General features: G+C 26.5%; 1 protein-coding gene across 2 annotated transcripts; it reads left to right on the top strand.

The window, feature by feature from the left end:
- Positions 1–3,170: 3,170 nt before the first annotated feature.
- On the top strand, positions 3,171–5,191 carry LOC107405642 (protein SUPPRESSOR OF QUENCHING 1, chloroplastic). Of its 2 annotated transcripts, none has more exons than XM_016012719.4 (6): positions 3,171–3,331; positions 3,450–3,620; positions 3,719–3,883; positions 4,043–4,249; positions 4,365–4,468; positions 4,558–5,191. In XM_016012719.4, exons 1-6 carry the CDS (start codon positions 3,271–3,273, stop codon positions 5,068–5,070), a joined length of 1,221 nt encoding a protein of 406 aa, XP_015868205.3. In that variant the 5' UTR covers positions 3,171–3,270; the 3' UTR covers positions 5,071–5,191. The 2 variants fall into 2 exon arrangements, with proteins under 2 accessions (XP_015868205.3, XP_048319284.2); XM_048463327.2 differs by having other exon boundaries at positions 4,554–4,811.
- The last annotated feature ends 8,583 nt before the right edge of the window (positions 5,192–13,774 follow it).

Genomic DNA, 13,774 nt, shown 5'->3' with positions numbered 1-13,774 from the left:
TAGAATTATATACATATATATATATATATATATATACAGTCCGTCTATGGTACGGACGGTCCTCATGCAGACTATAGTATTGATGACGGTTTTTCATAGTATTGGTGACGATTTTCTAAAAAACCGTCGTTAATATTATAAAAAACTATCACTAATATTACAGTTCTCATGCGGAACGTCCTCACTATTGAATTTCCATATATATATATATATATATATTTTTTTTATATGGTGCTGTAATGTTCACATAATTTAGTGTTCGCCATTCGCAACCTTGAAGATGGCTGACAAAAAGAGTAGAGTTACCGTGTGTGTCATTGTGGTGTTTTAGTAATATTGCCATAAATTTTGTATCGTCTCATATGCCACCTGTTTAACGATTGATTTTGCTTGGTCTCCAAGAATATAATTTAAGGAATTGTAATTTAAAATTTGGAAAGAAATTAGTGACAGATTTGGTAAAGTTGTAGAGAGATTTTAGAAAGTTAGCCTTATTTTTTTTTTTTTTTTTTAAAAAGGGATTTTCTTATGGCAATCAGCCAAATAATTTCTTTGTCTTTTGTTGTTCCTCTACCTGTTTTTATCAATCCCTAACAAAAGCTTCGGAAACAATAATGGTGGTCATGTTTAGTACCAAAAAAACAATGGTAGCTAGGCATGGTGGCGGCTGATGAGAATTTGGTGAATGAAATCCTGTTGAGATTGCTAGTGAAATCCCTATTGAGATTCAACTGCATTTGCAAGTCATGGTTGTCCTTAATTACAAGCCACATTTTTATTTCCCAACATCTCATAAAAAGCAGCTATTGCAACAATATTCTTTATGTCCTCATCAATGGGCACATGATCCCTTTCAATGCCATAACTCTAATACTTTCTTACAACAACAACATAAAAAAATAATAAAAAATAAATAAATAAATAAAAAATGCATACTTTCTTACCTTACACTCCCAAGTTGTAGAAGCCCCACCATTCTTACCCCCATGCCCTCCACATCCACTTGCTCATCTTCACAATCAAACAAACTTTTGGATTGATTGTTGCAACGGTCACTTACTTGATTGTGATTACGAATTAATTATTTCCCATGGAACTTCCCAACTAGGCAAACTTAAGCGTCTTCCACCTTGCTTATCCAGAACAATGCACAGTCGGTGAGGAAAAAGAAGCAGTTGGGTTTGGTTTTGATGGCAAAGCCAATGATTACAAAGTGGTATTAATGCACCCACCATTGTTGACGCCTTCTTCCCGCTGCTTGTTCATTGTTAAGGTCTACAGCTTGAAAACAGATTGTTGGAGAATCATAACAACCTTTTTCAATGCAAGAATTAAACAATTCAAGGGATATTGACAGCTAAACACCTTGAATTTTATTGGAGTTGACACGTACATCCTAAACATTTTTTTTCTGGCATTATGCATCCCAAAACTTCTTTTTCACTTGTACCGTTAGTTTTTCTGTGAAATTATCTTATTTACTCTCACTTAAAAAAAAAAAAAAATCATATACACTCACTAAAAATTCACAATGTAATAACAACAAGAGGCACATGGTTTCACAATCCACGGACTCATATTTGAAATAAATTAAGCAAACTAAGACTTCTTTCACTTACTACTTTCGGATAATTACGATTCACAACGTATTCAAGGAAATGTCCCCAAAAAAAAAAAGGTGAAAAAAGAGAGAAATTTTAATGGCTACCGGCGAAGTAGTTGGAAGCGAAGGTCTCGAAACTGGCAAGGCAGGTATCACAGTAAAATCATCCTTGTACAATCAATGGTTTTCTGAGGGGGCGAGCAGCGAGCGCCAAAACCAGAAGAATGCATAGAGCTAGAAGCAGAACCAATTTCGCAATTGTTGAGTTCTAAGAATGTTTTTCACAACAGTAAAATTACTGATCTACTCTCGTTTGATGAGCACGGACGAAGCATTTGATCATTCAGTTATACATTTTTAGCAGAAGAATCAACGGTGCAAGCAAAAAGAAAGTTTGGGGTGTAAAATACAAAAAAAAAAATAAAAAATTAGAATGCAATATATCAACCTCGATAAATTTGGATGCTTAACCACCAATATCCCACAATAAAACCGATGCTACTGATGTTGTGTTCACTGCCACTAATGGAATGGGAATGCATTCTTGGTTATTAATGAAAGCATATATAAAAAAGGATAACAAAATTTATAGTAGTCGACCGAGTTGGTATGAGGTTGTTTCTTTTGACATGAGCAAAGAGGTTTTTGTAATGACAACATTGCCTGATGTTATTAGTGTATATATGAAGGGGAAGACAAAGGCAACATGAATCATCTATTGGTTTTTAACCGCTGCACGTCTCTTGCTGTTGTTAATTGTGTTGATGGCATTTATCCTGCCAAATTTCACGTATGGTTTTTGGGTGAATTTAGAGTTAAGGAGCCATGGAGTAGGATATCTAGTACTGGACCCATCTCCCAAAACATTATTAAACAGGTTACCATGAGACATCTTTTGACAATTGGAAGGACAATATAACAAAATGTTATTGGAAATTTGGAATCATCATATGGTGGAAGATTGTTTTTAGTATAACCAACAAACCATGAGACTTGATGAGCTTGGAGAATGTGGACTTGAAAGCAAGGTGTTTAATTACTTTGAGACTCTAGTTCAACTAAAGTAAAAATTTAAATCTAGATTTTATTTTATTTTTATTGTATATGGATTTTTACTACTTGACAATGTTAAAATATTAAATATATATTTTTTTTATAGTTAAAGTAATTGAGATTTCATTAAGATGGGTTTGATCTAATATTTGTATTAAGCTAGAAACTTTGTGCTTGATATTGGTTTATTATTTTAGAAAATAAACTTTTACTACTATGCTGACACCGCAGAGATGAACAATTTATATGCTGTGTTTTGAACCCATCTTAAAAATATTTTGTTTTATTTTGATAAACTATTTCTTGAAAATCAAGCCTCAGTTTAAATTAAGAAAAGATGCCAAGGTGTTATAAAGATATTTATAATTGGAGGTGCTTTTTAAAAGAGTATTTATTTATGATCAATTAAATAATCTTTTTTTTTTTTTTCGGTGGGTAAAAAATAATTGATTAATGACTAAGATTCTCTACGAGACTGAAACTGACTCTAACCAATGAGATGAGTCAATACAAAAGTCGTTACCTTTTTATACGATAAAGGCTGTTCAGCTTTACTTGCAATGGCAGTAAACAACAATCGAGCACTGTGAGACTCTCTGTGTGTGTGAGAGAAAATGGCTTCCCAATTCCCTAAACTCCTCGTCTTCTTCCTCTTCCATCTGTTTTCACTTCACGGTAAGAACAAAAACCCACTTCTTTTTTTATTTTTTTGGTCAATTTTTTCTGTTAGTTTTAGGGGTTTTAGTGATTATATGTATATGGATTGCTGTAATACTTTTCACATAAATTTCAGTTTTCGCAAATCTCGACCTTGAAGATGGTTACACGGTGGTTACGGTAATCGACGGCCACAAGCTCAAGATAAACCCTCATGCCGTACACTATCGTCCTGGATCGTCGGATCTGATCGTCCTTGATTCTTCCCGTAGTGCATTTTACAGCGTGAAATTCCCAATTACCCAAGGTAAAGCTAGCCTTCCCACTGAACCAGGATACATAAAAAAACGCCGCAAAAATTTTTATTTTCGTTTAATTATTTTATTAATTTATTAATAATGACAGAGAGTGTAATTGAATGGTTCTCTGGAGCCGCCGTGGAGGGTTATTCAGATGGCGAATCGGGTACGGCCCAGTTCAGAAAACCCAAGAGCTTTGATGTTGATCTGAAAGGAAATGTTTATGTTGCTGATAAATACAACCACGTTATAAGAAAGATCAGCGAATCCGGTACGAAACCCGTGTTTTCTTTCTCATTTTCAACCATAAAGATACAATTTTTTTTTTTTTTTTTTTGGGGCTTAGCAAAGAAGAAAAAAAAGAGAAAAGGATCCAAACTTGGTGTTTTATTATTATTATTATTATTAATTTTTTTGGTTCCCGTAATAGGTGTGAGTACTATAGCTGGAGGTTATACCCAGAAGACTGGGGTTCAAGATGGACCAGCACAAAACGCAACGTTTTCAGATGATTTTGAGTTGGCTTTTATTGCTGAGAGATGTGTTTTGCTGGTTTCGGATCATGGTAATCAAATGGTGCGGCAGATCAATCTGAAAGCTGAGGATTGTGGTGGTGGTGGTGGGGGTTCTTCTTCCGGTATGCTTTTAAGCTACTTTTCTTACTTTGCGTTTGATAAGAAAATGTTATGAAAATCATTAATTTGATTTGAGTTTGAAGGTTTAACATTAATTATAATGGAATTCATTGACAGCAACTCAAGGGGTTTCAATTTGGAGTGTGGTAGTGGCTGTGATACTTTCATGCTTAATTGGGATTGTTGTTGGATTAGTATCGAGGCCCTATATTAGATTTCATGTGAGTAGTCTGTTTCTTTGCATTTTGTGTTATAATTCAGAAGTTTGAATTTCCATAAATTGCCTAAAATCTGAGAACTTTGTAGACAGCAAGGCAAGGGAGTTCAAGCTTACCAAGAGACATGGAAGCGCTGCCTAATCAGTCTGGAGAGAGTAGCTCAGATTCCTTGCTTCGCCATCAGAAGCGCAGTTGTTGATTCTTACTGTGTTTGGTCACTCTTGAAGAGTCTCTTTTGGCTTAGTCTCTCTCATCTTTGTATTTTATTTAGTACTGCTAATTATCAAGTACCCCAACCCCAAGTTTCAACTAAGGATTCTGTATCTTTGCTTGATTCTGATAGCTATGGTAGTGGTAGTGAGATTACAAAATCAGATAAGTATGCCAATCAACTGAAGGATTTGATGGGTGGTTTCGATGGAAGCTGGGATATGTGTAGCCAGATGTTCGAACAGAAAGCTGAAGAAAATCCAGACAGAGACTTCCATGGGACTGGGAAGAGGATAGACAATATGATAGAGAGTAATATCATGCATCTGGCTAAAGAAAATACTTCAGTAGATAGGTCTTTGATAGCCAGCTCAGGTTTAGTGAAAAGGAGATGAAATGGTTAGAAGTTGCTAGGGAAATGGTTTCTCGTAGTTTAATGTATATAACTTTAAGAAGGCACTACGAGTAATTAAATATTTGAACTCTAAGTTTATCATATTTGGGATTTATGTTGAAGGTTGTCGTGTGCATTTTTTTTTTTTTTTTTTTTCATTTTGGCGTTTTCTATCTTCTAGAGCATTCCACTTCATTTGAATGATTTGGTAACTTTATCTGGGGGGTCATTTTGTTAAAAAAAAAAATTAGTAATGATCTATTAAAGTAAAATTATAAAACTTTTGAGTAGTTGAAATTATAGTAAGAAACTTCAATTGTTTCTTAAAATTGTTAAAAAAAAAATAGACAAAAAAAAAAGAAATGGTAAAAACACGAAAGTGCAAAAGAATTTGAAGGATCAAAGATAAATAATAATAACAAAGATCAAAATTTTGATATCGATAAAAATATAGTAAGTTCAAAATAAGAAATTTTTTATAATAATATTGAAAAATATCAAATATCGATAAAAATTTATAAAAGTAATTAAAATTTATTTTAAAAAATATAAATTTTTGTTACACTTTTTAGATATAGCTTATTTAATTAATCAATTACCAAATTAATTATAAAAATTATAAAAATATTGAATAGATATTATATTTCTCTTAATCAATTTAATTTATAGTAAGTAATAATGATAGTACATAAATTATTATTAATAAAAATATACAAAAAGTGTATATTTGATAAACATTGTTTATTAATTAAAATAAAATAATTATTACAATTATATTATATTTTATAAATATCATCTTAATACTTATAGAGTTTTTAGATGGTTAAAAATTATTAATTTCTTATTTTGAGATATAATATATAAAAAATAATTATTAAAATATATATCTCTTTAATAATTTTTTATGGAATTATTAATATATCAATCATAAGGATCTTATATTAAATATAGTATTTTGATATTTAGTATAATATATTCTATCATCTTTCAATTTTTATTTACTTAATATTATTAATTTAAATAATATCAATATTAATTATATATTATGTTGTATTTCTATTTTATTATAATTATGAGATTCTAATGAATTTATCTTATACAAAATGTATAGTAAATATATATATATATATATATACCTTATCAACAAATAGAACCTATCAATGCTATTCAATTTAATTCATTCTGTATTATTTATATTATTAAATATTTGAAATAATTAAAAGGTTAAAAAAAACTATTACTAAAGTTAATTTGGTAAAATAATTAACTAAACATCAATAATATTTATGATTTTTTTATAAAAAAAATTTTAAAAAATTTCATAGATATTTTCAAAATTTCTATGGAAATTTTTGAAATTTACATGGAAATTTCTAAAATTTTGATAAACATTGTAGATTTTTTAATCAAATTGTTAAAATTTAATATGAATATTTTGATAGAAATTTTCATGAAAATTTTCGTCAAATTTTAAAAATTTCGATAAATATTATGAAAATTCTATCTATTTCCATTTAAAATCTAAATTTCTTTTCAAGCTCTTGAAAAAACAAAAATTTCAAAAAAATTTGGACAGAAATTTCAGATATTTAAACCTTAAAAAATAATAATAAAATAAGGTATCAAAATGAAAAACCTTAAAATTAAAGGCACATAAGCGCTAAACACCTTTACATAATTGACAACCGTAGATCTACTCAGAAAATATTTGATTATTGTTTAATCAATTAGCTTTTCTCCCATTTTCACTACAAATCAATTAGCTTTTCAAAAGTTCTTTTGTAGGGGGCTATTTCTCAAAAAAATAAATAAATAAATAAATAATATTAGGAAAGGCAACCAGTTTGGATTTACCCGAATTCAAATAAATCTAATCTGACTCAATAAAAACCCATCTTAATTGATCTGGTTGTTTCACTAATTGGATTTTAGCCGATTTGGTTCGATGCCCCAACTCGGTTTGAATGTGCAAGAAATTCAAAAAAATCTATTGTATTTTTTACAAAGATATCCACATATCAAATAGTTTTTTTTTTAATCTTATTAAAATATAAAATTTGAAAAAACGAGCCGACTTGATACCTAATTAAGAATATTTATATCCGCAAGTGGATTTCCAAAAACCCGATCCAATCCGACTGAATTGCCATTTGGTTATATTTTGACACTAGTGTTGAATCCATGTGATGTACGGAAAGTGCAATCGTTATAGATGATTTCACTAATTATTAATAAAATTTAATTAAATATAATCAAATCAAATATTAAAACATTGTATTTCATAAACAAATTTTTTAATTAAAATTTATTAAATTTTAAAAATTATAAATTAATATAAGTTTTGAAACTTTTGGCACTATAAATTTAAAATATGATAATTACTTCTAGATTACCATTAATCTCGCACACAAATTTATAATATATAAATTTATTTTTTCTGAAAAAATATATATCAATAATCGTCCAATGATATATGCAAATAAAATTATAATTTAACATTTAAAATAATTATGGATGAATTAACTCCTGGCTCTGAAGTACAATATCAATAAACTTATTTGTCTTTTTACAAGATTTTTAACACTTAGCATTATCTTTAACTATAACCTCTTCAATTATATCTTCAAAAAATTGACCCAAAAAAATCAGTTATAGAAGTATAAATGATTACATAATCAATTTTATACTTACCAAACAATTTATATTCATCATGTTTTAAAATACCAGTAAACAATTTGAAGATAAAATTTTATATTAAAAAAATTCATCTATAGCATATTTAATATTAGATTTTCGCATAACAACTATACCTATGCCAATATATATATATATATATATATATATATATATATATATATATTTTTTTTTTTTTTCTCTCCATACTTTTCCTTTCTTCCTTTATTTTTTTTTTTCACTTTTTCTCTTCTTTGATTTTTTAACCTTTTTCTACTATTTTTCAATATCTTTTTCTCTTTTGGTTTCTCCCTTTATTTCTCCCTCTATTTATAGAGTTGTAGGACTTTCGATAAAACATGATCTTCAATTTCAATTTTTTTAATTCAATTTTTTATTTTTAAATTATAATTCTTGGAATTTATATTTTGAAATATAAATTTAAAATATATCTTTATATCTCCATCAAAATATAAATTTCAAATATACATTATTTCTCCATATAAAAAATTTAATTTGATTAGATAAAGATTTCAATTTAAATGGAATAATTATATTCCCCTAAATGTCTTCCATTATGTAATATATATTTTTCTTTTAGTTTTAAGGATATTTCCTTTATATATATATATATATATATATGTTTTAAAATGTTTTTAATAAAACAATTATTTTCATTAAATTTTATAGCTCATTATTTTTATTTACAACTACTTGTATCATATAAAGAATATCTTACTTTATAGATATTAGTCAAAACATGTATATTTATGATTAATAAAAACCATGCCTTGACATATTTTTCTGAAAAATCTTCAATTCTCTTTTATATTAAGTATTAGATATGAGATAAATTAATATTGAATATTAAACTTTAAAATTATAGATAATTATCAATTTGTCAATTTAAATTTAATAATTATCATTATGGTTCAAGTTTATTCACTTTTTTATATTCAAAAATATAATAATGTAATTATAAAAATAATTAAATAGTAGACTAATTATTTAATAATATTATCATTTTTGTTAATAAAATAAAATCAACATGGGATTACAATTAAAATTTGAGATTGAATAAGATCACAAAAATCAACTCAGTCATAATCACAAATTAAATTGATAGTTATTAGTTATTAGTCTTACACAATTTTTATTACATTGTATAATTACCAAAAAAAATTTACATTACATTAAAAACTAAGCCCAAAATCCAAAAGTATTCGATTATACTTTTAAATACAAAATCTATATTTTATATTGCTCCATATTATTGAAATATTATCACACACACACACACACACACACACACACACGTATGTATATATATAAGTATATTTTGAGCACTTTTTGAAAAATATTGTTAAAAATATATTTTTCACTTTTAATTTTTAATAAAGAGATCAATTTCATTATTAATTACTATATGTTAATCTTATTCTTTTATAATAAAATTCTATTTATCTCATATCCATATATAAATATGTATTAGTGTATAGAGTTTTGTGTGAAATATCTTTAATAATAAAAATATATTTTATTATATACAAGTCTTTTTACCTTATCTTTAAAAAATTCAAAAAGAAACCAAATAAGCATAAAAAAAATTCCTCTTATCAAGTTTCGTTCCATCACCAAAAATAAAATCTTCTTACCCACAAGTTATGGAAATTTTTAAAAATTAAGATCAAATTTTTTCTTCCAATTTTTATGAAGAGTGTAGAATTTTTATTTGTGGAAATAGTATTTATATAAATTATTTGTGAAAATATTTTTTATATAAATTATGTTAAAACCATTGTACACATTATTGTAAAGATTTATAATCAAATCTTGATAATACCTACACATTATGGAAATTTCCAAAAATGAAGATCAAATTATTCATTTCAAATTTTATTAAGATTGTGGAATTTCTTAAACAGTTTTATGTTTAGATTTAATATTTTGTAAATTCCTTTGGAAGGAAATAAAATAAATTTAAATATGATATATGACAATGATTTTAAGATTATAAAATTTTTAAAATAATTTTATTTTTGAATTTTAGTTTTTTTTGTAATATTGTTTAAAGGAACAGAATAAATATGATAATCAAACTATTCCTTTATTATACACGTTATTGCAAAGATTTATAGCCAAATCTTGATAGTACCCATGCATTATAGAAATTTTCAAAAATCAAGATCAAATTATTTCTTTAAAGTTTTATTAAGGTTATGGAATTTTTTAAACAATTTTATTTTTTAATTTAATATTTTGCAATGCTTTTGGAAGGAAATAAAATGAATTTAAGGATAATATATGATAATGATTTTAAGATTGTGAAAATTTTAAAATAATTTTATTATTGAATTTTTTTTTTAAACGCCTTTGGAGAGAACATAATGAATATGAGGATGATGCATGACAAAAATTTTTGCTGACTCTCTTACTTTTATATATTATATAGATTTTATTTTTCTAAAAATTAATTGTTTAAGTAAAGGCAATAAAGGGGAACAAATCAAAGGGAAGGCTTCGTAGGAGACTAAAAAATAGAGTAAATAAAATAAATGGAAGGGTTTAAACTAAGGGAGTGGTGATTTGGATTTTTTAGTATGGTATGGAATTAATGATACATATGCCAATATTTAATTATCTATTTATACCAACCCACATTCTATATTAGGAATTGAGTTAAATGTTATTTATTTTGAAAGTAAAATAAACAAATTTTATTAGTGTAAGTAGCAAAAGTAAAATTAAATATGAATGTAGATGCGGTTATGCATAAAATTGCTCCTCATGGTTTTAGCAAAAAAAATAAAAATAAAATTGCTCCTTATGGGATTAATATTGGACAGCCCAAACGTCCACGTGTCTCTTAACTACTAGAGAAGTCTCTTAACCACTAGAGAATTTAGTGTGTGTGTATATATATATATATATATATATATTATATTAAATTCAAGAGGGTTTAGTATTGAGAGTTTTATTTGTATTAATATTTGAATCATTAAATTTATTTTTATTTTAATAACATTAATGCCATTGAAAATTTTAAATATTACATAGTGGATATGAAATATCCTGAGTGAATATCATTTCTATTATTAAAAGATGCAAGAAAAGGAAAATAAAAAAAAACAACGAAAAAAAAAAAAGAATTAAAGGTTTGAGAGGGTGATAGATATGCGAGAAAAAGTAGTTAAAAAAGTGAAAAATGAAAAGTAATAAGTTTTTAAATGGTTGCTTGAGCCTTGAAGATGACCCAGGAAAAAAAAAAATGGTGGCTAAAAATTTTCAATTTTCAATTTTTAGTTTTTGTTTTTATTTTTTATGTCTAATGAAGTTTTATTTTGTAATTTCATTTGGATTTTATATCGTCCCACACATTGTAATTTACAAATCGGCTTTTATTTATTTATTTATTTATTTTATGTTTCTCTCTATGCTATGCCAAATAAAGAATCATTTTAGCATAAATTCATCCATAAAATTTGCAAAATAATCTAAATTTTTTTTATTTAAAATATGATCTTTTTCTTCATCAACAGTTAATTATTTTATTTAACCTTATAATGACATTGTTCATTACTTCCAATAAACTTCAATAGAACTAAAAGAATCTAGTTAATAATGTCCAAATTTAAATCAGTTTTTGTATCGAATCGCTCAGACAGTAAAGGCACATGCTTCCAATTTAAAGAAATTTCACATTCTTCTTTTGGGGATTAGAGAATTTGGAAAATTCTATTGATTGCAGTTTTCTCCAGATCTTCGGAAAAAGCATTAAAAAAATGCTCAAATGGTACTATTTTCCGTTATTTAAGAATATTTTTATGGCTTAAATCCATACTTTCATAGTATAGATAAAAATGTTCAACCACTAGAATTATCCTGTTCGTATGAATTGTCAAGATCTAAAACTCAAAAATAATATCAAAGAGTTTAAAGAGTAATATAAAAAATAATATTAAAACTATGTACATATTTTTTTTGTGTGTGTGGATATTTATTTAAGAGTTTATCAATATTTTGTTTTTTTTTTTTTGTGGATATTTGTTTTAAAGAGTTTATCTTATAAAATAATATTTAAAACATCACTAAATAAAAAATAAAAAAAATAAAAAGCAATAAGAAATAAAGAGTCTTAAGTATTAATTTGTTTATCGCCATATGTCATTAGATTATGGATAAAACTTGAATGGAATAAAAAGAACGGGAAAAAAGGGCCAAAATTATTGTTTTTCAGTACGTGCTCTTTTGGTATTTCTATTATTTGCTTTTGTTTTTCAGTACGTGTTCTTGTTATTTTTCCCCATTTTTGGTGTTCTTTATTTTATTTTATTTTATTTTTTAAAGTTCTGTTGTGTTTTAAGTTTCCCTGGTAATTTGCTATGTCTCTTGTGTATGTATTGATTTTATAAATTATCAATTTGGTTTATAGTAGTTTTTTGCATCGGATAATACTTTGTGAATAAGTTGCTTCACATAGCCAGTGATGGGGACTCATGGGAAAAACATGTTGGATGATGCCCTATCAACCATTCAAGATTATAGTAAAAGACCCTCGGATTAACTTAAGAATTTGCAGATTGAAAATCATCTTAACGTCGTTGGAGATGAAAGCCATTGGAAGATGCAAATGTGTCTGTAAAACCATGAAATGCATGTATAAGTGGCCCATCTTTTCGGCTCTGTTTGTTTCGATGGAAAAGGAGGGATAGAAAAGTTATGGTTATTGGATAAGGATGGAATGTTGGATGGAAAACTTTTAATCCAAACTATTCTCTCCTAAATTGGATGGATTGGTGGAAGGAAAGTTTCTCTTCCTTTTTTTATACTCTTTTGACACATGCATGTTCATGTTCATTTGTACCAAATTTAACTCATGTTTTTCACTTTCATTTTTTTTTTTTTTTTTCATCTCTTGGTTGTCCTTTTTTGTTATTTTTTTATTTTTTCCCCCTTACATATTGGTTTTATATATATAGATATATATATATATATATATATATTCTTTGATTCTTTATTTCACTTATTTTGTTCTTTTTTCTTTTCATATAAGCAACGAAATTTGCTATTACCAAAAAAAAAAAAAAAAAAAAAGGTATTACCTAAAAAAGGAATTTACAAACAGCCTAGAAGAGACGGGAATGCTTTTGTCAAATTAAACAAAAGGAGGGTAATATAAAATTTTCCATCATTGAACTTTTACATCCCTCCTAGCTCTTTCATCCTTCCTATTTTTCTTCCATTTTACTAAATGGATGCTTAATGCTAAAGAAATGGAAGGAAGTAATTGGAAACCTTATACGCTCATGACAAATAAAATTATGTGAGTTATGATCCCAACTTGTGTTATGAAGCATTGCTTAAAATCCTGCCACTACAGAATGCGAAATTGCTTCCATTAGTCTTATGTTATGAACATGATCAAGGTTCAAAATACCAGCATACATAAACATACAAAACGTTCTAAATTTCGGTAATGTCAAAGAAAAATAGTAAACTATTAATATTGATAAAATCTTATAAAAAAATTGAAAAGTTATTAAAAATATGGAATTTGTTATTGAAATCTTAAGATATTCTTATTCAATCAATACTTTATCTATTTAACTATAAAAATTGAAAAAATATTAATGAATATTACCATAATACTACCCATAAAGAGAGCATTATGGTAAATTTAAATTGGATATTACCATATAACTACCATAATACTACATGTCACATGTAGATTTAGCATTTTGAGCTCAATTCGGATTATTGTTTGTGTTCAGTAATATTTTTTAAATTTAATAAATATTAAAATTGAACATATGTTTTAAAATCATATGAAAATTATTAGGGAAATTTTAGAAATATCAATAGATTTTATAAAAATTTTGATCAAATTGTGATGGAACTAACATAAAATATATCTGAAAAATTTTATGAAAATATAAAAAATTTCGAAGAAAATGATGGAAAGATTATTATTATTTTTTTTTTGGAACCTAAGCATACAATCAACTTATTGAAAAAATAGAAATTTTAAAGAA

This window comes from Ziziphus jujuba, chromosome 12 (genome assembly GCF_031755915.1).
Source record: "Ziziphus jujuba cultivar Dongzao chromosome 12, ASM3175591v1".
Taxonomy (NCBI): domain Eukaryota; kingdom Viridiplantae; phylum Streptophyta; class Magnoliopsida; order Rosales; family Rhamnaceae; genus Ziziphus; species Ziziphus jujuba.
Note: the sequence above shows the minus strand (reverse complement) of the source record. Positions and strands in the feature narration are given on the sequence as shown.